This window comes from Phascolarctos cinereus, unplaced genomic scaffold (assembly GCF_003287225.1).
Source record: "Phascolarctos cinereus isolate Bilbo 61053 unplaced genomic scaffold, phaCin_HiC Scaffold_9;HRSCAF=440, whole genome shotgun sequence".
NCBI lineage: Eukaryota > Metazoa > Chordata > Mammalia > Diprotodontia > Phascolarctidae > Phascolarctos > Phascolarctos cinereus.
The window spans coordinates 172,707,560-172,732,642 of NW_027556402.1; the positions used below are offsets into that span (position 1 = coordinate 172,707,560).

Below are 25,083 nucleotides of genomic sequence, written 5' to 3' on the forward strand. Positions count from 1 at the left end.
AAATGGTAGAAAATACACCAACCTGCATCGGTAGAGGGACTTTCCTCATCTGTAGTTCCCTATGACAGTAAAATCCCAGGTCTAGGCCATATCCTTGTCTTTGGAAAGCCTATCCTTTCCCCCTCATCCCTTTCAAGAGCTAGTTTGTAATTTGCCGAAGGAACAATAGAGTAGACCTTTCAGGTCTCCATTAGATGTAACTCTTGAAAGACTGAGAACTCCCTTGGTTTCTTCCCTTGGTCCTTCTAAAGTCTTGTGTTACAGGGGATAGCACTTTAGGATCTGCAATAGCAAGTTTGCTGAGTATGTTCTTGCCATAAAAATCCACTGGAGGCCAAAGAGAAAGTATTCTCTGTTACATAGGTAACAGAGCTTGTTTGAGGGCTTCTTGAAAGGCTAGTTTTGTCACCCCATTGCTTCATTGGAAGCATCAACCTGGGGACAAAGAATATTGGGATTTGGGGATTTTTATTTTCATTTCCTTAAAAACCTGAACAGAAGAGCACAGGGAGCTCTTGCCACAGCGCAGCAGGCATGGGACCACATTATCAAGCCTCTGCTCTCTGAACACAATGCCAACATGTGCCAAGAAATGGAGAAGCCAATCAGTTAAAAGATCATTCATCTGGCTGGATGGTTGGACGGATTTATTTTTTAATTTAAAAAAATTGAATGTAACTAATAATTAATGTAGTGAATTTAAATTCCCACTTTTAAAACCTCTTTCTCCTCTTAAAGTAGATAAACTATTAGAATGTGTATTGGGTGAGAGCCCATATGCAGAAAACATCAATGCAGAGAGTAAGCCTGAGCTAAAAAAGATGTAATTCCTGCTCATCTTTCTAGATCCAGTTGAATGATGACTACTCTGTTCAGCTTTTGTTGACTATCTCCTGACATTCCTGTTCCCCCCAGGAACTGCTGTCTCCCTCCTTTGAATGGCTACAGCATGTACAGTTTTCTGGTTGAGCATTTTGCCAGTATTAAAGTTTTTTGTGTAGGAACTGTATCTCCTCCATCCCTGCCCCTCCTGCTCCCCCATTAGAAAGTAAATTCTCTCCCTGGGAAAAAAGCAAACAAACAAACAAACAGAAGAACAGTTTTGTTCCCTGTTGTATTCCTCTTAGGGACTTAGCATGGTGCCATGCTTAAGTGAATGTTCCCTAAATATTTGTTAATAGTTTTGAAAGAAGGCCACTGGCAATGGAATTTCAAAGGGATCTGACCTGGTGATTATCCTGCTAAGGAAAATGTAAAACTTACTGCAAAGAGCTTGAGAATTCACAATTTGAGAAAAAGAGAATGTCAGAGGATATTTGGTCCAACCCATGTTTGTCTACGAATCCCTTCTAGGACTTCCCTGACAAGTGATTATTTAGTCTTCCATTGAACTATTTTAGCAAAAACGGACATGCAAACTGGATGCTTCCCATGCAAGTTTGGTTCACCCCTAAGTGTCAGGAAGGTGGCAAAAGCTGGCTGCCTGCAATGCATGACAATTGACCCTAGTTCTGCCCTCAAGGGCCAAGCCTTGCCTCCCCCCCAAAAAAAGCCTATCCCCTTCCACATTACAGCTCTTCAAATGATTGAAAACAGGCACCTTGTGCCTTTTAAGCATTCTTTTCCCCAAACTGAACATTCCAAATTCTTTCAACTGTTCTCTTATGATCTAGTCTCCAAACTTCTCCTCATCTGGTTTCCTTCTTTTCACCTGTTATCGTTTGTCATTATGACATCCAGGATTGAAAAAATATCTTAGAGGTGTTCAGAATGGGGAAGAATAAAGCAGACTTATATCCCTTGTTCTAGGTACTATACTTATATTATTTTCGCATGCAAGCATATATCTCTTTTCCTATTATAGTAAGTTAGTTTCACTATCACTGAACAACTTTTTTTTTTAAACTAAGGATAGGACTTTCTACTCTGAATTACTACTACTAACTTCTACTACCTAGTACTACTACTACTACTGATAAGAATAGTTATTTATATAGCACTTTAAGGATTGTAAAGCACTTTGTACCTATTATCTTATTTAATCTTCACAACAGTGCTATATATTAATAACTTTGTTTTTACAGACTATGGAGCCAAGGCTCAGAGAAACCAACTCATGGTCTTTGTTGTTGCCCAGTCAATTCAGTTGTGTTCTACTCTCCAGGACCTAATTTTCTTGGCAAAGATACTGGAGTAGTTTACCATTTCCTTCTCTAGTAGATTAAGATAAACCAAGGTTAAGTGACTTGCCATGGGTCACAAAGCTACTAAGTATCTGAGGCCAAATTTGAATTCAGGTCGTTCTGACTCCAGGCCCAGCTGTTTGTCCACTGAGTCACCTAGCCACCTGCTAACTCATGGTCATACAGCTGTCAAATCTCAGAATTAAGATTGAATCCTACCTCTCTTCTGATGCTACATCTTATTTGATTCTGACCTTCTTTCTAGCCTGAGACCTTTGTTAGACTCTTAACCCTTTTCTCCGGGCTATAAACTGTCCCTCCCAACTTTGTATCATCTGCAAATTAGGTAAGCATTCGGTATGTTTTCAAGTCATTGATGAAAGTCATTTTATGTGGTGCTATAACTATTAAATGGTACGGGGCAAAAGACAGATCCACAGGGCACTCATTTAAAACCTTTCCAACGCGTCATTGATCCATTAGCTGCTATTCTTTAGAGCTGTTCATTCAATTAGTTGTGGACACTCCTGACTCTACTGTTATCTAGCCCATATCTCTGCATTATGAGTCATTCACAAGAAGGGCTTTGGAGTCTGTCAAATGTCTTGCTGAAATAGAGGCAAATTTATCCACAGCTTCCTCCTTATTTACAATGCTAGTAACCCTGTCAAAAAAGGAAATGAGGTTCATAAGATCATAGATTGAGGGTTGAAAGGGACCTTAGAGGTCCTAGAGTACAACTCATTAATTTTACAGGTGAAGACACCAAGTCCTAGAAAGATTAGGTGGCTCTACCAAAGTCACACCAGGTAGTAACCTAGTTCCTCAGACTCCAAAGCCAGGGTTCTTTCCATTCTCTGTGCCACCAGGATGTTCTTAATAAACCTCTTCTGGCTTTTAGCAATTACTACTTACTAGCTTTCTAAATCTTACAAACCATTCCTTTAATAATACATTCTGGAATCTTCCCAGGAATCAAAGCCAAGCTTACTGGCCTATAGTCTGAAGATTCTAACCTTTTCACTTTTTGAAAAACAGGTTAACATTTTCCCTTCTCCAGGCCCTGTGGCACCTCACTCATTCTCCAGTTTTTAAAGGTCACTGACAAAGGCTCAGCAGTCACATCTGCCATTTCTTTCAGTAACCTGGGATGTTATTCATTGGACCTGGTAACTTGAACTCATTGAAGACAGCTAGGTGTTCTCTTACCATATTTTCTCTACTTATCTTGGATTTTAGTTCCCTGCGACCATTTTTGCTAACACTTTAATCTGAAGAGCCTTGGTAGGGAATACAGAAAATGAAATAAGAGTTGAATAATTCTGTCTCTTTTCTTTCATTTGTTATTACCAACCCATGCACATCAAGCAGTGGATTACCACCATCTTTGGTCTTGTTCTTGCTTCCAGCATAGTTTTTAAAAGCTCTTTTTGGTCGTCCTTTGCATTGATTGCTGATCTCAGTTTCTTCTGGGCATCAGTGGTCCTGACACTATTCTTGTTTGGGGGGGGGGGGTTGTTGTTGTTGTTGTTTTTGTTTTTTCAAGGCAGTGGGGTGAAGTGACTTACCCAGAGTCACACAGCTAGTAAGTGTCAAGTGTCTGAGGCCAGATTTTGAACTCAAGTCTTCCTGAATCCAGGGCCCGTGCTCTCTCCACTGCGCCACCTAGCTGCCCCCTATTCTTGTATATTTTAGAGTCATCCTCTATTACCTACCTTTGTTTCCATCTTTTACATGTCTTCTAAAAATCTAAGGTGTTTGCTGAGTTCACTGTGTATCCCACTCTCTTAAGATCGCTCTGCCCTTCCTTCTTTGTTGGAATTATTTGGGTCTATATCTTCAGAATTTAATTCTTGAGAGTTGGAGAATTTGGCTTTTCTGAGTTAGAAAGGCTAAAGAGGATACAAGAACTAGGTTTTCTGTCTTGCCCAGGGCTTTTACAAAGCCTTGTAGCTGATGTCAAAGACAACATTCTGGGGACTTTGGATGGCACTAGATGACCTTGGACAACTACTTCCATTCTGTGAGATTTGGTTTCCCCACCTATAAAAGAGGAGCTTGAACTACTATTGATGTTCTCCAAGGTCTGTTTCAGCTGTCTGGTCATGTTGCTCCATTTTTGATTGGTATATCTAGAAATCAAGCATTCATCTACTCATCTGTATTTGTGGTAAACATAGGTGTATTCACAATGAGGGGAAACCTGATATATATATATATATATATATGTACACACACACACACACTTGAATTTATATGTAGACATTACAAGTATATGTACATGTGAATCAAATTTATTTATGCACAAACATTGTCATTCTACTCACACCTTTCTGTTTGTTATAATGTAAGACATGAGTTTGTTTTTTGGTTTTTTTTTACTTCTGTTCCACTAAGAACTGGATCAAACCTGGGAACAAATGGCCATCTGATTGTTTATATTTGGTTATCACATACTTGCATTGGAGGCATTTACATGGCAGGATTTAAGTGTTTCTGCCATCTTGTGAAGGAGAAATGAATCTTGGCAATTTTAATTATGACCAAACTCTAAATGTAATGTTTTGCTAGAGCTAAAAATTTTATAAAGGTATATGGTTTTTGCCCTCTTAAATTAGTAGATTTATATTCATGTTCAAATTCAGGAGAAAATGGGTGTTGGCTCTGTTGATGGGTTTAACAAAAGTTGTTGTAATTCTAGTCCTTCTTGGCTAGAGACCCTTTCAGCAATGAGAAGGAGCCAACAGAATATCTCAGTGATATACTGGATACCTCTTTCAGCATTAATTAGAAAGTCATTCATTTATTCCTTCACTCTTTCATTTATACATTCATTTAGCAAACATCTAAATGCTTACTATGTACATTTAACAAGAACCCATGTTAGGTAATGGGAGCCATTTGAAAATTTTTTTTCTGTTCTTTGGACATCACAATCAAAGAATTCATCCCCTAGAGACTAACTTTCTGCTAACGAGCTTCTCCAAACTTAGCTGGACTGGTCCTTGGATGGCAGACACATTCTATTGCTGAGACCATATATAAATTCTTTCCAATTTAGCAGAACCTGCAATAGCTTTTTTTCTGTTGATCTAGCTTGGATCACCTTAATACCAAACTGAGACACCAAAGTAAAATTGTTATGGAAGGAGGAGATGGAAAGGTGGGCAAGACAAAATCTTGGCCTTCAAAGAACTTAAAATTGAGTAGGAAAAAATAAGTAAGTATACACACACACACAGACACACACACACATATGTATGTGTATATGTGAAAAGTACATCTGAGAGTACGGTGTACTATGAAATCAGATAAAGGAAAATCAGTCAGTTAATAAGTGGTTATTCTGTGTTAGGGACTGTGCTATAGTGTCACCACAAATCACTTTTTGCAGTGAATGTGTCATAGAACAGATAGCATTTGAGCTAGGCACTGAGGTGGAATTTCAACAAAGACATGAGCAAAGGTGCTAACTGGAGAGGGTGCAGGATTATGGTCAGAACCTGAAAGAGCAAGTGCGTGTTTGATAAATGGTGAATGGTACAGTTTAGATGGAGTGGAAGGTACATGAGCAGGGGTGGCATGAGATGAGTCTGGGAAGGTGGGTTGGAATTGGATCCTAGAGGATCTTGAAGGCCAGGCTTAGGACTTAAAAGTTTGAAATTTATGTGATAGGCTTTGGGGAGCTGCTAAAGGTTTTGTCGTATGCATTAGGAAAACTAATCTCACTGTGATGTATAGGGGTCTTGTGGCTCCCAGGAAAAGCTTTTAGGCAAGAAAATATTAGAGTGATTTGGGGATTCAGAGTGATTGACCAAGTTAGTAGAAAACTAAAAAGAATTTTGGGTTATGTGAATTCATAGGCTTTAGAGCAGAAAAAACTTTAGAGAGTGTCTAGTCAATTAATTATTAAACATTTATTAAGCACCTACTATGTGCCAGGCATTATGCTAAGCACTGGGGATGCAAAAAGAAGCAAGACAATTCCTGCCCTCAAGGAGCTTACAATCCAATGGGGTAAGACAACATGCAAACAAATATATACAAAGCAAGCCATACACAGGATTATTAGGAAATAATTAAAAGAGAGAAAGCACTGGAATTAATAGGTGTTGGGGGAGGCTTCCTGGAGAAGATAGGATTTTAGTTGAGACTTAAAGGAAGCTAGGGAAGTCACTAGTTGAAACAAAGGAGACAGAACTTTCTGGGCATGGGAGTCAGATAGAGAAAATGCTTGGAACCAAGAGATGGAGTATCTTGTTTGTGGAACAGACAGGAGGTCTCTGGATCAAGGAGTACTAGTTAGGGAATAAGGTGCCCAACCCACTCATTTTATAGATGAGGAGCCTGGGGTTCAATATTGGACAAAGAGTAAATAACAGCTGGGTTATTGAGTGTGCCCTATATACAGGAGGTCACAGTCAATGTTATGGGGTAAGAGCCAGGTAGAGGGTGTGACAAGCATGGGTTTTGCTATGGTCTAACCCTGTGAAGGGTTAGAGTACCTATACTTGTTTACATGTGACTAGGTTTTGCCAGCATTGTTTGAGGGCTAAAGATTCAATCTCTTGGCAGGCTCAAGAATACCTAGTTTCAGCCCTTGTGGAGAGAGACATAAGAAATTGACCTTGCAGAGTGCATAGTCAAATCTCATTTAACAATACCTGTCTTTTTTAACTGGTTGGGGTACTCCCAGGCACATTGCTGTTAAGTAGGGACAATTGATTACATTGGCATTTTGGTCAATTGTAAACTCATTTATAGAGCCCTTTAAAGTTTGAAAAACACTTTCCTCATGACAACCCCTTGAGGTAGGTTGCATTAGCCCCATTTTATAGATAAGAAAATGGAAGCTTAGAAAGGCAAAATGTCCAAGAGCTGGTTAGAATACAGAGACATGGAAGAAGAATCCTCTTGGGGAAGCCTCAGCATAGCATATTCTGGAAGCTTCTGGCATCAGTAGCAATCAGTAACTACAACTGACATTGGGGCTTTGCATTTTACAGAGTTTTCTTCCAAATGAACCCCTTGAGGTAGACCATACAGTGTTATTAGCTCTATTGTAGACATGAAAAAATAAAGACTTGAAGGTAAAGAATTGCCACCAGGGACATCTCTGGAGCCCTTCCTCTTGAGACAGCATCTCATAAAATCTAAGGAGTGGCTGTGCTGGGCATCTTTAGGATGCTTATAGGCAGAGCTGGGTAATCAGGAGGGGCTGTGAAAGTGGGGTGGCCCTCTAAGGATGCAAGAGAAAAGAGGCAGCCAATACACTCTGACCATTCCCCTCACCCACCCAAAGCAAGAACAAGCATTCAGATTGTCAAAGAAGTCACTCTTGCTCATAACAATTCACATTCCTGTAGACATTTAAGATTGGCAAAACACTTTCCTCATAAGAATGTCATGAAGTAGGTAAGGCAAATAATTATTATCCCCATTTTACAGATGAGTAAACTGAGGCTCAGAGAACTGAAGTGACTTCCTGTAGGGTACCTAGGTAGCAAATGTCTGTAGCCTCCCGGTTCTAAATCTAATATTCTTTTCATTACGTTGTGTTGTCTCTCTCTCAGTACTAGACTTCCTTCAGTCACCTGCTTTAGAAAAACATGTGTGTACATGTGTCACACATATGTATATATGTTCTGTATTTATATGTCTGGACCATGGATTCTTGCTGCACCCTCTACTTGATCACCATGTGATTCCCTAAATAGTCACTCTAGACAAAGCTTTTCTAATTCTTAGATATCTTCCATGCCTCCTGGCTATGGATTTTCTCCTGAGGGATATGTTAAAAGTACAAGGGAAACCTGATTGTGTTTATTGTGACCATGATTTGTTTGACTTGGTAGTGTGATCAAAAGAAGTCCTCCAAGCTTTATCCAGACACTTAAAATTATCTGATTTCGCTCAGATCACAACAGCCAGACAGTTTACTGCTCCATTTGTAGGACTTCTGACCCCACTACCAAGCCAAACAAGCTATACAGAATTATTATATTATTATATATTATTATTATTATATTAATGACATCTTCCACTTGTCTTGGCTATGAGTTTTCTCCTTAGGGATCTGTTAAAAGTACAAGGGAAACCTGATTAATATGTATAATAAAGATAATCAGATTAATAGTCCCGTCAAGTCTAAAGGATGGTACCAGAAAAATGTCTACCAGAAAAACAAAAAACAAAACAAAAAAATGATGGGCCAATCACATAGCAAAAATGAGGAACAACCAATGGACTGTCCACATGTTCCTTTGGTAGCCATTCAGTGTTAAGAGAATTCAAGGAAATCCCCCAACATACTGATTGGTGAATTTATTGGAGCACATAGACAAGAGGCACACCAGAATGCCAGCAGGCATGGATAGGTTGCAACTGCATCATTGGAAGAAATACCCATCTTGATGATATCATCATTGGAATACTTGCAATCAATCAAACACCAATCATTTATTAAGCATCTGCTATGTGCCAGGACTGTGCTAGGCTCTGGGCATACACAAGAAAAAAAAAAGACAATTTCTGCTTACAAGGAATTTGCATCCTAATGGGAGACATAACCAGTTTATATGTAAATATGTACATAATAAATTCAAAGTAGTTAAATACAAGGTAGTTTGGGAAGGAGGATGTTAGTAGTTGATTTGACAAGGAAAGGCTTCATGTAGAAGATGGTACTTGAGCTGCTTCTGTAAGGAAGAGAGAAGAGAAGTGATTGAAGGGAGGTAACGGTGATGAGGAATTAAATTTAGGGCACAGGAAAAGGATGGTGCCAGGTATAGAAATAGGAGATGTCATGGAGTGTTATGTGAGAGGAACAGAGAGAAGGCTGGGTTGTATGGATTGGCATGAATGAAGGAAAGGAATATTCAAGGAGGCTGGAAAGATAGACTGGGGCTAGATTGTAAAGGATTTAAAAAACTAAGTGGAAGAATTTATGTTTTATTCTAGAGGCCATAGGGAACGACTGGAGTTGGTTAAATATATACGTGACAAGGTCAGCTCTGTTTTTAAGAGAAATCCCTTTAGAAGCAATGTGTAGGATGGACTGGATTGTGGAGAGACATAAAGTAGGGAGGCAAGTTTGGAAGTTGTTGTAATAATCTGGCAAGAGGTGATGAGGGTGGTAGCCATTGACATAGAAGGGATCAGATCTGAAAGGTGTTGTAGAGGTAGAAATGGCAGAATTTAGCAATTGATCGGGGTAAGAGAATGAAGAATTGAGGATAATGTTGAAGTTACAGACCTGAGAGGTCTGAAGAATGATGGTTCCTTTAACAAAAACAGGGATGTTTGGGGGAAAAGTAAGGTTGGAGGAAGGGGGAAGATAATTGGGACATGTTCAGTTTGAGTTGTAGCTGATGCGCCTAGTCTGACCTGTTTTTGTGTTGTTCAGTCATGCCTGACTCTATGTGACCCCATGGACCTTGTCCATGAGGTTTTCTTGGCAAAGATACTAGAGTTATTTGCCATTTCCTTCTCCAGTGTGTCCTCATTTTACAGATGAGGAACTGAAGCAAATAGAGGTTAAGTGACTTGCCCAGGGTAATGCAACTAAGTGTCTGAGGCTGGATTTGAACTCAGATCATCCTGACTCCAAGCTGAGTACTCTATCCATTATACCACCTAGCTATCTCTAGTTTGACGTGCACCAATGTACCGATACCAAGCAGTTGCTCATTTGGAGCTGACACTCAGGGAAGAGACTAGGGCTAAGCTTATAAATCTGTGAGACTTTTGTGGATATGTGGAGATGAAGCCTGGCAACTGCTCCTATGGGTGCTATGGTCACAACCACTGAAGACCAAGAGTCTTGTCACCAAAGTCTTTGGCACCGACCAAATTGTTCAGCATCAGAAATTGATATGATTTTATCAGTGGGAAGAAAGAAACATTAATATTTGCTTTGCCATTACACACTAAAACTGTGAGACTTTCCCATATAACTTTGCAGCTGAAATCTAGCAGATGTGCTACCATTCCCATTAAAATGTGAAGTCCTTGAGACTTACTTCTCTATTTGTACCCCGAAGGCTTAGTACAGTGCTTTGCACACAGTAAGCACTTAATAAATGCTTTATTCATTCTCCATTGAACTGATAATTAAACCCATGGGAGCTAATGAAGTTATTGAGAGAGAATGTATGTAGAGAAATAAGAGGAGAGGGCCTAGGAGAGAAAACCTTGGATTATACCTACAATTAGAGAAAGTGATGTGTATGATGAACCAGGAAAAGAGATGGAGAAATAGTCAGGGAGGAAAGAGGAGAACCAGGAGAGAGAAGAAAGAGTTTAAAAAAAATTATCCAGGAGACAATATCTTGGAGGAGAAGATGGTAAACAAGATCAAATGCAGCAGATAGGTTGAGAAGGATAAGGACTTAGAAAAGATCATCAGATTAAGCAATTAAGAAATTATTGGTAGTTTTGGAGAGAACAATTTCAGTTAAGTGATGAGGTCAGAAGCCAGATAGTAAAGGGTTGAGGAGTGAATGAGGGGAGACAAAGTGAAGGCAGTGAGTGTAAACACCTTTGTCTAGGATTTTGCAGAAAATGGGGGAGGGAGATATAGAACAACAGCTTGTGTGGATGATCAAATCTACTGAAGGATTTTTAAGAACTGGGGACACTTGAGTATATTTGAAGGCTATAGAGAAGGAGCCATTAGATAGGAATGGGTTGAAGATAAAGAGACGGGGGATGATTGAGGTTGCAATCTGCTGAAAAATATGGGAGGGGATAGGATCCAGGGCATAAGTTGAATTGGTCTTGTCAAAGAGAAGAGCCACCTCATTGTCAGAAACTAGGAAAAGGAGGCAGGAGTTGGGGATGATGTCGAAAGGGTATGGGATAATGAGAATGGGAGAAGAGGGAACTTAAGTTGAATAGGCTCAATTTTCTCAAGTAAGAAGCAAGATCTCGAGAGAGAGGGAAAGGGAAGGGAGAAGCATGAGACACTTAATGCAGAAAGAGAAATTTGAGAATAGCTTCTGCAGGGAATAAGATAGGGAATAAATTAGGTAGGAATAAAAGGACTGCCTTGCTACAGTGAGGACCCAGATGAAGTTGGGTAGCATGAATTTATAATGTGCCTAATCAGCATGATTGTGTGACTTTCTCTAGCTTCAGCAGCACATGAATAGGAGCTGTAGAGGTGAATGGACTAATTCAGGGCTGAGGTTTGGCAAGAGATGAGCAGCATTAGGACAAGGGTGTGAGGTAGGGGTGGGGATTCAAGGGCAGAGAATATTATAAAGTTGAAATTTCTAGCCATAGTATCTTTTTTGGGGGGGGTGGTTAGGCAGTGGGGTTAAGTGACTTGCCCAGGGTCACACACTAGTAAGTGTTACGTGTCTGAGGCCGGATTTGAACTCAGGTCATCCTGAATCCAGGGCCAGTGCTTTATCCATTGCACCACCTAACTGCCCTCTACTAGCTATAATATTGAGATTGAGAGGGGGAAAATGAAGTCAGAGCAGGAGTAATGGCCTGAAAAAGTACTGAGGGGTGAAGGGATTGGAAGTCTCGATGAAAGAAAAGGATTTAGGAGGAGTGCGAGATGGAATTTTAAGAAGAGATGGTAACCTCTAAGAGAAGAATGTTATACTTTCTAATTGAGGAAGTGGAATACATGTGGATAATGGTAAGCTCCAGGGTGGGACCACTCACATGAGTGGCTGAGGTAGAATGAAGGACTAGGTCATGGGATTGAAGAAGCTGAGTGTTATAAGCATGACACTAATGCCAGCACCCTCTTAGTTCAGGTTCAATGTTCGAATGAGATGAAATGCTTGACAGTCACTGAACATTTAACAGAGGAGGTTTGCTTTGCCCTAACATAGCAAGACTATGCAACAAGTTATGAAATCACTTAGGTTCTCCAGACATGTCCCCTCATCTCCATCTTGAAATTCATCTGCTCAGTAAGTCATCAGAATATGACAACTCGTGTGATCTCAGGTACCCCAAAAATCTGAGAGGCCCCACCTATATGCAGCTGGGACTTTTTATGCACCCAGGTCTCAGTGAGGGCTACTAGATGGAAGGAGTGTGAGGGAAAGAGCTTTACGATGTATGGAAGTTTGTTCACTATGGAACAGGAGTTCCAGAGGGCACAGTGGGAAAGGTGGGATAGAGATGAGGTAGGGTAGATGAGAAGGATGGAAATGAAAGAATGGGAGATGAAGATAGTAGTTTGATTCACAGGGACTGCAGTCAATTAATACAGGAATAGGTAAAGAAATGAGGTGGAAGATTGTCAGCCATAACAATAATAGTCAATGACTGATGAAGAGTAGAGGTCACAGGTTCCAAGAAGTTGGGTTGTTCTGAGGCTCAAATGAGGCAGTGTATTGTAAAGCACTTTGCAAATCTTGAAGCACTATGTAAATAGCAGTTATTTTTGTTATTATTATTATTCATTTTATGCATAAGGAAACTGAGGCCCAAAGAAATCAAGTGACCTGATAAGTGGCAGAGCCTGGATTTGAGCCTAGGTCCACTGACTCTAAATCCAGTAATATTCTTTCCATTTACTTTTTTTGGGAGGGAGGGTCAGCAATGGGGTTAAGTGACTTGCCCAGGGTCACACAACTAGTAAGTGTCAAGTGTCTGAGGCCAGATTTGAACTCAGGTCCTCCTGACTCTAGGGCTGGTGCTCTATCCACTGTGCCACCTAACTGCCCCTCCATTTACCTTTTTACAAGCTTTCATACCTATCTCATTAGTCTGTGGAACCCTGGGATATAGGTAGGGCAAATATGATCATTTTCATTTTGCAGGGAAGTTCAGAGGGATTAAATGACTTTCCCAGATTATCCCATCTAGTCAGTGCTGGAGCCAAGATTCAGTCTCAGGACTCTTCTGCCTTAATTAAAACCCACTGCTCATTCCATGACTGCCTTTTCATAGAACTCCATGATGAGGTAGACATTTATGGCTGGCAGGCTTGTGTTCTTGTTGTACTTCTCTTGGACTTCCATCTTTAAGTCCTAAATGAAAAATAAATCATTCAGTCCAAATAGCCAGTTGATCATGTAGTTTTAAGTGCCAAATCAGCTTTGTCAATGTCTATTATTTGCTTTTATCCTTTTTCATAATAGGAGGAAAGGACACCATAACTTTCAATGATTCCACTCTTCCAGTCATACAGAGGTCAAGATCCCCGTTGTTGAAATTCATAGATCAGCGAGACTCAGAAAACAAAACATATACTAAGGATGGTAAGTACACACTGATCTCTACCTTCTCTGAACTCCTCTTGTAACTCATGGATTGTACCACTTATCTTGGTTCACTTATTGTCTTATGAAACCTAAAGGCTTCACATATGTAAATTATTGGGAACCAAGAGGATTATAGCCAGGGGTGGGAGGTACACAGCACTTCCCTGGTCTCGTTCTCTTCTTACATCTTTGACTGATCCTTCTGTCTCTTCTGCTGGGTCCTTTCTCCCTTAAATGGTGCCCCCAAATTCTCTTCTCAGCTCTCTGTTTAGTTTTCTTTCTCAGAGATCCCATTTGCTCCTACAACCTACCTTTTTTTTTCTCCTTGATGTGGATACTTCTAAGTCTGTATTTCTATCTCAGATCTCTCTCCCAACTTTAGCCCTTCATTTCTTGTCTTTTGTACATCTCTATCTGGGTATCCCACTTGGCCCATTAGACTTAGCCTCTTAAATTTCCATTTCCATATCTCTCCCCTGGATCCAAATATTCCCTTGGACTTTCTTCTTTTTGCCAGTGGTACCACCCCACCATTCTCAGTGTTACTTCCTTATTACAAAGCCCTAATCTAATTGACCACATCTTATTACTTCTAACCTTCCTGTTTAAACTAATGACATAATTTCCATCAGCAGAAATGCCTGCCTCATCTCCTCTTGATGAAATCTTCCCTTCTCTGAATGCCTTCAGTCCAAATATTACCTCCTCCTCAAAGTCTTCCTTGTTTACCTTCATTAGAAATGATCACCTTCCTAAATTCCTATAGCATTTTACGTATATGGCTTTGGTCTTCTGATCCTTGTAGGATAGCTGTTTGTTTATGGTGGCAGCAATAATAATAACAATAACACAATAACTGTGTAAGGTTGAAAAGACAAATATTATTCTTATTTTACAGATGAGGAAACTGATATCAGAGAGGTCAAATTATTTTTCCGTAATCTCACAACTAGTGTGAGAGCCAAGACTCAAACCTTGTTGGCCTGATTCTAGGTCCAAGCCTCTCACTACTACACCATACTGCCATCACATAGTACTTATTATGCAATAAATATTGGATAGGTGGATGGGTGGACAGGCAGATGAGTGAATGAATAAATGAACTGGAAGGTCTTCAAGGGTGGGGACTGGATCTTTCCCCTTTGTATCTCCCAGAATACCCACCACAGTAGATGTAGTGAAAGCAGAGTAGGCCCTCAATAAATACTTATTGAATTGAATCAAGTATCTTGAACAGAGAGGAAAGTGCTCAGGATCCTCACTTAGCCTCCTATTTTTAGACCTGGTTAATTGTTCCAAAAGCATTAAGTTTGTGAGGCACAAGATTGAGACATAAAGGTATGATATACTTGATCATTACAGGAATGAATTAGTCCATGCTCTTGCACTTAGTTTTTTTAAAAATGTTATTCAATGTGGCTTTGTAAGATTTTGGGTGTGTGTGTGTGTGTGTGTATGTGTGTATGTGTGTGACCGTGAGACCTTGTGACTGTGTGACCTGAACATCAGGAGGAAGAGCATGGAAAGCAGGATGTTTGGCAAGTCATTTAATAGCCATGGTTCTTAGTTTTCTTATCTGTAAAATGAGGGGCTTGGACCAGTTGGCCTTGAAGGTCTCTTTTAGCCCTAAGTCTATGAATGTCTGTGTGGCTGAGAATATAGGAGAAAGGTTAGCTAATTACAGACCAGGGAATTTCAGTCTTCACCTGGGCTCTCATTGTCCTCTCTGCCACCTCCCTTTCCCCCTTGTGGCCTATGATTTGAAAGATTAGCCTGACCAACTGTGCGGTCCAGGGGTGGAGAACCTGCAGCTTTGAGTCCTCAAGTGCAGCCCTTTGACTGAACTGAAACTTCACAGAACAAATCCCCTTAATAAAATTATTTGTTCTATAAAACTTAGACTCAGTCAAAAGACTGCACTTGAGGACCTAGAAGGCCACATGTGGCCTTGAGGCCGCAGGTTCCATACCTCTGGTGTAGTCATCAGAGGAGAGTCCCTGGGCACCTGGAAAAGCAAAAGCTGAGCTGGCTTTCTGTGTCCCTCACACAGCCCCCACATCCCATCTCCATGCTTTTGTATGGGCTGTCTCTATGTCTAGAACACAGTCCCCCACTTTGCATTTGTCTCATAGATTTCCTCATTTTTTCAAGACACAAATCAAGAATCAACTGCTAGTACCTTTCCCTTCCTAAATACCTTCTATTTGTTTTATATTTTTGTGTATATATTTATCCCGTAAATATTTTAAATGAATACATGTTGTCGCTTCTGATACACTCTGAGTTCCTTCAGAGCAGAGATACTTCATCTTATTGTCTTTTATCATTCTTTTGTCTTGTCCTCAATGCTAGACTGGAGTGCCTGCAGCTTAGTAGGTGCTTAATAAGAGCTTATTGATTGATGGATGGATGTCTTTGTAAAGTAGCATCTATCATCCCTGTCAAGAGCTGCCCCTTCTCTCTTTCTACTCTCTGCCCTAGTCAGAGGCTCGGATATGGGGCCTCGGAAGCTGAAATGTAAAAGCTGAGTGCCTGGCATTATTTTCACAAGGGAGGCTTAAGTAATCATCTGATTCTAAATGAGAGCTTCTAAAGCTCCATCATTAGCCCTCATTGTTCCAGAACCCATCCATTGTGGCTGGTCATGGTAACAAGCACACTGTTCTGTCAGCTTCAGTGGCACTTGTGTGTGTGATTAAATGAAACCAGAAGCAAATCTTGCCCATTTTGTGGGACAAAGTCCAACAAAGACCAGTAAACAAAAGAGGATAACCGTCCCTCTCTGGTCACTGGAAAGAATGGGCAATCCATATCCTAGCAGGCTGAGTGCTTCTGCCTCTGAGGTTGTCAGAGTATGAGTCTCCTTTCTCCTTTTCAGTTTCTATGATCTACTTTCCTGATAGCACTTGATTGTATCGTCATTAGTTGTATTAGTATTATGTGTATTATTATTAATGATTATTAATGATTGTAATTTCCTGCATTATTGCTAATAATGCACAGCATAATTACTATTATTAATGATAATGTGTTTTTCCATTGTTGGCCAGCTTAGAAATTCTCTGCCGTGGAAGCAGCAACAATTTGTGCTTTTTTTAAACAAAAAAGAAAGAAAGAAAATTCCAAAGCTTAAGAAGGACCAAGCTTCCAAAGTTACTGAATTAGTGGACAGTTTTATTACTCTTCACAAATAAGCCAAGCTGCTTTACTGTATCTCAGTCACTGTAAAATTTCTAGTGCCTTTCTTTTTGTCTTACCCCAGATTAAGGACTTGAAAATACATTTTGGGGATTTCTACGTTGACAAAAGAAAGGGTCCCAAATTGCCTTTATGCATACCTCCCTGCTGCTGCTGTGTCATTCCTGCCCAGGACTGGTCCCTTGTTCTGAGGACATCACTGGGATCATGAAATTTTAAGAATCCTCTACTTGGGCCATGCAGGGGTAATGTGGAAGGCTGGCTTTTGATCACAATAGGTTGAATCTTCACTGGGGCCCAAAGATGGGGTTGGGCTGGGTGCTCATTCCCCAAGAACGACTTTCTTTTGACCTCATCTTAGGGCTGTGGCACTTCCCAGAAAGAAAAATTGCTCCATGTGGTGATCTCAAGGTCTTGCCATTTTAAGGAGATGCATCCAACTCGAAACAGAGGAAAGCAAGTCTGGAAAGATGGCACCAGGAGAACGGCAGGGACCAAAGGGCCTAAGTGTAATTTAGACCACCCTGACTCAGATGTAAATTAAGAAGAGAAGATTAATCTGACACACAGTAAAAACACATTGTAAACGGTTTAGGGGTTAGGCTTTAACTTGTAAGGTTAATTAATTTTTCCAGGGCACTGGGATATACCATTAAGTGTCCTAGAAGAAGTAATTTCAGAAAAGTAATTTCCAGGAGGAGTTTATTCACCTCACGTTAGTGAAAAGTTTAACCTCAGAAAGTACCATCATTTACTCCCTGCAAATGAGGCTGCCCAAATGGTACCCAAACTCTCTCACTTTTCCCCAAAGTCACTATTTTCTTTGGTTCTCTGCAGTGTCTTTGAGAGATTTTTGTTGTTGTTTTTCAGAGAAAAACAACAACAACAACTAAGTAGAGGTCCCCATTTCCCCCCAAATCTGACACATATAAAATCTTAATATGGCTTGTAATCAATGTCCTTTTCCTGTAGACACACACACATGCATATACTCATGTGCACATGCACACACATCTATCTTCCTTTCAAGGAGATCCTGTTTTAAGGGTGAACTTACATTCAAGCTGCATTGGCACATGATCCCACCCCTCCCCTGCCATAGGTGGATTTTTGTACAAGTTAGGGCTCAACTCCTTATGCAGCAGCAGCATTGCCAGGAATTCTGTGGAAGACACTTGGATTTTCCTTGGACGGATGGTCCTAAGTCAGTATGAAGCCCTGAATTACAAAAGAGGAAGAGTGTAAGGGATAATCTTTACAGTAGGAGGAGAATTCATGGCCTCATTCTTCAGAAAAAGCTTCCCATTATGAATAAAAAGCCTTCTACCCATAAGTAAGTTTAAATTCACTCCCAGGTTGAACCCTGTCTTTTCAACTCAGTTCAACAAATATCTGTGAAGTGCCTACAAAGTGCAAGGCATTAAGGATACACAAATGAAAAGAGTGACTTAGTCCTTGCTTTCCTGGGAAGGTGTGGTAGAGGGTGGGTTATCACCCAGATACAAACATGATACAAGATAGAATGTGATGGGGCAAAAGAAAGGTCCAGGCAAAGTGCTCTAGGAAAATTGCACTTTAGAGTGCAACATGAACTCATACAGTCCTCTATATATACTGTCCTCTGGAGATGGCTAGTTCATTTCCTTCATTTTATGGAATAGCAAACTTGGGGCTCAGGAAATCAAAGTGACTTCACCAGCATCCATAGCACAGGGAGTAAGTCTCATTGTCCAATTTGAACCCATGTCCTTTGACTCCAAACCCAGGACTGTATCATGCTACCTTGAATCTCTTTTTAGCATTAGTGGAGATAAAAACAGAATCCTCTCTGAAGGGATAATATCTAACCATATTATGTCAGTATTTTACCATTTATTCTTGTTTTGTGGTGGATGGGAATCAATTTGAGTGTAACATTTCTCCATCTATGCAATAATCGTGCTAATACTGTAGAGTTCATGGTGATTGTCAGTCTAGAAGAGCACTTAGAATTGGAGGATCATATGCCAATAGAAGCTAATATTAATGTAGGGTTGTCAAGAACTTTACATTTATCTCCAATCAACAAGCATTTGTTAAGTGTCCACTCAGTGCCAGACACTGGGGATGAAAGTGCAAAGAAAGAAGTGGTCTCTCCTTGTAAGGAACTCTCCCAACAACCTTGTGACTGTATTGCAATTATCCTCATTTTACAGACAAGACAACTGAGGCCCAGGGAAGTTAAATGACTTTTCCGTGATCGCAAAGCAAGTTTGAGGCAGGGTTTGAACCCAAGTCTTCCTGACTCTAAGTTCTGTATGCTCTCCATTACTGAGAATTAACCTCAGAGGTTATCTAGCCATTCAGTCATAGATTTAGACCTGGAAGGGGTGTTAGAGGATTATCTAGTCCTTCTCTCTCATTTTATAGATGAAAGTGATGAGTCTCTGAGAGAGGGAAAGAGACTTGCCCAAAGTCACTTAGGCAAAGATGTGAGATTAGAGTCTGGATAGAGGTTCTCACCATTGGAGGACCCCATTTTGATTCATATAAACACATTGGTTAGTCACAAGGCACCTACAGGGCTTCCTTAGTTCATTCTAATGCCTTGTTATTGTTTGGCCTCAGGATTAAAAACAAAAATCAGCTCTGAAGAAAACTGAGGATCTCCTGTTAAATGCCAGGCCCAGCTAAGAAAAGTAATTTCAGTGTAATGCAATTTTTTATTGTTTAAATGTTTCATTAATGTGTTCTGGAATTTTTGTTTATTTGTTTTGCAACTCAGTCACATCTCAATAACCTCTTGTTAAAACAAACGAAAACAATTAAGTATAATCAACTAGCACAGCAATGACATCTGACTGCTTTGGGCAATATTTCACACCTGTAATCCACCATTGTTTACATGAAGGAAGAAGCATGTTTCATCATTGGCCTTCTTGAACCAAGATTGGTCATCATATTTAATCATAATTTTCATGTTTTTAGTGATAGTTTCACTTATATTATTGCATGTCATTCTCCTTACTTTGCTTTCTTTGCTCTGTATCAGTTCATGCAACTCTTTCAATATTTCTGTGATTTTGTCATGGTCATTATCAGCCATGGCATAGTGGCTACAGAATGCCTCAGAGTCAGGAAAAGCTGGGTTTGGGTGCTACTTTTAACACATGCTGAACACGTATTGAATTCATGTCTTGCTTCTGATAGCCTACATGGGTAGAAGGAATTTCCTTACTTGAGAATTATCTGTTTCAAGAAAGCACCATTCCTCTCTCCATCCAATCCTTATCCCTATCATTTCTTATGGAGCAATGATAATCTATTAGATTCATATGCTGCATTTCTAGTTTGTGTGTGTGTGTGTGTGTGTGTGTGTGTGTGTGTGTGTATGTGTTTGCCATAGTCCATTTAAAAAATATTTATTACATCAAGGTTTACCAAGAAGAAAAAATAATATGGCTCCTGACCTCAAGGAGTTTTCTGTCTAGTGGGAAGCCTTTTTTTCAATGGGAGGGTGGGGGTGGGACAGCACAGGGGCTTGGGGAAGGCTTCTGGGGTAAGTAGGAGAGAATATTAGACATATACATATACATATATATATATATATACATACATATGGGTAGTTGTAATAGAAAATGATTACAGATATAGGAGTGATGAGACATAATGGCATGAGAGATTCAAGAAGAGAGAGACTGTCCCAATGGGCTGGGAAATCATGGAATTTTAGAGCTAGGAAAGGGGATAGCTTGATGTCATGGGAAAAGTTCTGAATTTAGAATCATAGCAGTCACAGATTTAGAGTTAGAAGGGACACAAGAGGCCATCTACCTCATTTTACAGAAATGGAAACTGAGATCCAGGGATGCTAACCATCATACCCAGGACCATAGATCTAGAGCTAGAAGGATCATCCGAGGCCATCGATTCCAATTCCTACATTTTACAAATGAGGAAACTGAGGCTGACAGTGGTTGAGTGACTAGTCCAAGGTCACACAGATAGTATACATGGGAGGTAGGATTCAAACCCAGGTCCTCTCCTTCCAGGACCAGTGTCTCTCTGCCTTACTAGGTCACTTTACAAGTCACTATCAAACTGGGCACTACAAGCCAGGTTTTGTGCTCTAAATCCTCCGTTTCTCTTGCTCCCACACTATACTGCTGCACAAAAGTAATGTGCACTTATAGCCAGAATAACCAAGACATAGGTTCAAATCTTGGTTCAGCTATTTAATGCATAAATAACGGGAATTCATGTTGCTTCTCTGGTCCTCATTGGCAAAACAAGGGTGTTGGATTAGATGATCTCCATCCAGCTCAAAATAGGATAATCAATTATGAGTTGGAAGGGACCTTGGTAATTGCTTCATTTCGCAGACAAAGAAGCTGAAACCCAGAGCAGTGAGAGAAACTGCCCAAAGTTGCCCAAGTAGTAACAAATTCAGGATCCTATGAATTTAGAGATGTAGTTGAGCTCTCATTTTTCAGACCAGAAACCAGAGAGGGGAAAAGACTTGTCCATCATCTCTCATATCCCTAACTAGAGGCCAAGCTTGAAGGAGATCCATGTCTCCTTGACCACTGTTCCTTCTAGGATCCTTTCCATGACTCCATTGCTCTTGGTGGAGGCTAAATTCAGCTGTTTGAGATTGGGATGAAATTAGCCCTAGGCATTAGTTTAGGGGCAAAACTCCACAAAACCTTTGTCCTCAATTTCTTTCTTTTTTTTTTCCTTTTTTTGTTTTTTTGGCTAGGCAGTGGGGTTAAGTGACTTGCCCAGGGTCACACAGCTAGTAAGTGTTATGTGTCTGAGGCCAGATTTGAACTCAGGTCCTCCTGAATCCTGGGCTGGTGCTCTATCCACTTTGCCACCTAGCTGCCCCTTTTGTCCTCAATTTAGAAGTTTAATGGGGATGAGTGGGAAGCCTGGAGGATTATGGGCAGATGCATAAATGCTTTCTTTCCTCTATTAATAACTCAGTATTTCTACTCACTGAAGCATTTTTCTCCCTTGAATGCCAATCTTCCCCTTAGCATCTATGTCCTACCTTCTATGCCCTCACATTCCTGTTTTCCCTTTTCAAAGGTCCTATGACAGAAGACACTAGATTTTTTTTAAAAAATCACACAATAGAGACAAATCTAAAAGTGTATGTGTGGGGAAATAAAATTTTATTTTCTTCCAGCGGTTTGATGCTGTCCTACTTCTGTTTTCAGGGGAGCAGAAGCAAAGAGATGAAAGTTCTTCTGTCACTGTGGCATTGACAGCTCCTGAGGAGGCTGCAGCCCAGCTCTCTGACAATTCCCCAGCCAAGCCCAAGTACAGCAACCAGCACAGGCACTTTCATCCCTCATTACCCCAGTTACCTTCTGAGGAAGAAGAAATAAACAGGCTTAGAAGTGAAATAATTAAGCTGACAGAGGAACAGGCAGCTGAAGAACTGGAAGGGACCAGAAAAGGGAGTTCCCAAGAGGTCCCAAGGAAAGGGACAGGCCTGTCCCAGATCAGAGGGACGTCCAAGCTAGAGTCTCCTTTGTCTAGTCCTGATCCCTTTGGTTCCAGTGAGTCCTTGGGTTTGAGGAAGGAACAAGCCACCGAAGGCTGTGACCTGGAAGAGGAGAAAGGTGTCCCAGAGGGGAGCTGCTCAGGCATCGTGAAGACATGAAGGATAAAGGGATTGGAAATTGTAACACATGGAAGGCACTAGGGATGACAAGAATTAAGCCACAGAACAACACATTAGAATTAACTCTCTCCTCAAATACTCCCAAGTCTGGAACTCGGAAAATCTTCTGATCCTGTTGCAAACTGTAGGTATTTTGATGACAGTACAGCTTGATTTATTAAATGCAGGTCCTCAATCTTCTTACCGTCATCTCTTACTACTGAAGATGTACTGCTGTGAACACGGGCAGGCACTGAAAATAGTGTGCACCATATGGCTGGTTTTTCCCATCCGTCTTTGTGTCGGCATTTGTTTTATTAGAGATAAGATGTTTTTCTATTAACGTTTAATGTTGTCGATCAAAATTATGGGAAGAGCTTGAAACTGATGGGCTTTTTAATCAGGTCCCTGGTATTTGTAATGATTAAGGCTGTTGGGAAGAGAGACATAATTGAGCATAATGGGTCCAAAGGGCCCACCGTGACACTTTGTCATGTCAAGGCCTTGTTGGGTCTCCTCCACAAGGATGCTCTTGGCATGGCGCCTGTAGCAATGTGTCACAGCTGGGAATGGTGGGTGGAGAGGGGCTTCGGCAGGCTTAGACGGCTTGTTTTCCTATTCTGAATTCATACCTCTCTTTTGGGTGCTTATGTTGTTGGGTAAATGATAAGTATGCCAACTTAGGCAACGGTTAGTGCATTTTTAGTCCCAAGAGGGAAGCATGAATGTCACAATGCAGGGAGGTAAAGTCAAAGGTAGAGCCAGGGAAAAAAATGATTCTCACCTTTCAAACTTCTCCATCTGAGGTATATTCTCACCCTTTTTGGCTCATCTGCGTGGTTGAGAAAAGACAAGAGCAAAGCTGTGTGATCCTGGGACAAATCACTTGACTTTTCCTTATCTGTAAAATGGCAGGGCAGACAAGTACCGTGTCCTCTAAAGCCACTTCTAGCTCTAAATCTGTGGTCCTAGGATTCTACTTAGGACCCAGTTAGCTGCTTACACGGCTGTAAAACTTGAACCCTGGGAAGAGAAGAGGCACCTCCAGGGTAAAGTTTATTCCCTCTAGGTAACCCTGGGTGAGAAAAGATAGCATCTGCTTATGCTGTAGTGTATAGGAAGCAGGCCACATATTCAAACAATGGAATTCCTCACGTCCCAGAGTCAGTTCATTCCCCCCCACCGGAGCTGAAAGTTCATCTGAAAGCCAGAGTCAGTCCCCTGAGAAACCTCTTCAGAGGCTTGGATGAATAAGAGAGGCTCCCTCAATGCTTATGTTTTTATCTTCCTCCTGACCATCCTAAAAAGAGAATGTGCAGATGAAGTTTATGATGTCGGCCATGAAATCCATAGATGTGTGGATGTGGCGGCCAGCTTGTCTTCCTGTCTCTGCTTTTGCAGAGTAATGAAGAGGACTGACTTCAGGTCCCAGGTCCACTTCCTAGGTATGCAACATAAGCAAGTCATGGTAATACTTACACAGCCTAATGCACAGAATTATTGGGAGATATGTGGCATACCAACCTTAAAGCACTATAGAAATGGTCATTTATTATTTATTCCTCCCTTCCCCACATTTATGGCCAGTGACACTAGAGTTAGGGTTAAGCCTCAGGCTTTTTTACTTACCCATGAGAGGTTGGGTTGGTTGGTTTTTTTGGGAGGAATGCTAATTGGTCAGTAAGAAGACATCAGCCCAGTCAGAGCGTGAGAGTGGAAAGAGATGCAATAAGAGTGTGCTCAGTGACTACCTGCCTTCAATCCTGCTAGCCCCAGGGGTTACTAACCCCTGCAGAGCCAGTGATTAGGTAATACTGCTGCTAGAGAGGAGAGCTATCCCATACACACACACACACACACAGGCCCTCTGCCTCACCCCACTGGGCCCCCATCCACACAACTTCCTGGGGAGGGAATTTGCCTCTGCAGCTGCAAAGCCTGCATGGGCCAGCAGCCACAGAGGTAATTTTCCTGCTGGACCCGGCCTTAACTGCCTGCAAATGTTCAGCTCTCCCAAGTAGCACTTTAAAGGCACTGAAGGAAAGCAGAGCCAAATTTAATAAAATAATAATAAAAAGTCTCTCCTAGCCCAAGCTCCAGTTTTGACACACAGTCTGCCAGGTGCACATCTTTACAGTCCATTTATAAACTCCTGGAAAACAGAGTTTATAATCTACTCCAACATATTGCGCTACAGTCAGCTGAGAGGAATCCCAAGTATGAGAAGCCTCCAATGGTGAACAGGCTGTGAATGGGAAGGATGCTGTGTGTTACATTGACCTTGACGGCACTGGGGCCATGCTGCCATTGGGTGTGTTGCCATGACAATATTATGTATCTGTCTTCCTTACCTATCCCCAATTTGGTTTTCTTGTTCCTAGACAGTAAAAAGAAAGGTTCAAACTTGCCTACACTTGGGCTTTTTTTTCCTCTTTTAAACCTTGTTCTAAAACCATGCCACACTGCTCTATTGGATTCACCCTATGTATTACTTTTGGCAGAAAAGCCAAAATATTGAGAGTTTTCCTGGCTATTGACGTTTTGTGTTTTAAGAAAAATGTCACTGCTTGGTCTTACCACCCAGTTGCATTCTGATGTGCCCACTTTTGTGAGACACAATGCCCCGGCCATGTGTGGATTTCTTCCTGTCTTTCCAGTTCTGTCCAGGCAGAATGCAGAACAGGGCACGCATGAAGGGATGCAACTGAAACTGATTCTTCTCATAATAAAAGCTTCTCCTCTGCTGTAATTGCCGGGCACCTGGCAGCCTTTAGGCACTGATTTCTACATGCAAGTATATATGAGAGTTTGTGGTTCT

The 25,083-nt window shown here is 41.0% G+C and overlaps 1 protein-coding gene across 3 annotated transcripts in view; it reads left to right on the forward strand.

Moving 5' to 3' along the window:
- Positions 1-24,672, forward strand: part of CCDC149 (coiled-coil domain containing 149) — a 147,053-nt gene extending 122,381 nt beyond the window's left edge. For all 3 annotated transcript variants that reach the window (XM_020992443.2, XM_078148932.1, XM_078148933.1), the window contains 2 exons: positions 13,295-13,414; positions 21,817-24,672. In XM_020992443.2, the coding sequence (XP_020848102.1) occupies positions 13,295-13,414; positions 21,817-22,265 (569 nt within the window). In that variant the 3' untranslated portion in view covers positions 22,266-24,672. The remainder of the gene's footprint in view (positions 1-13,294; positions 13,415-21,816) is intronic.
- The last annotated feature ends 411 nt before the right edge of the window (positions 24,673-25,083 follow it).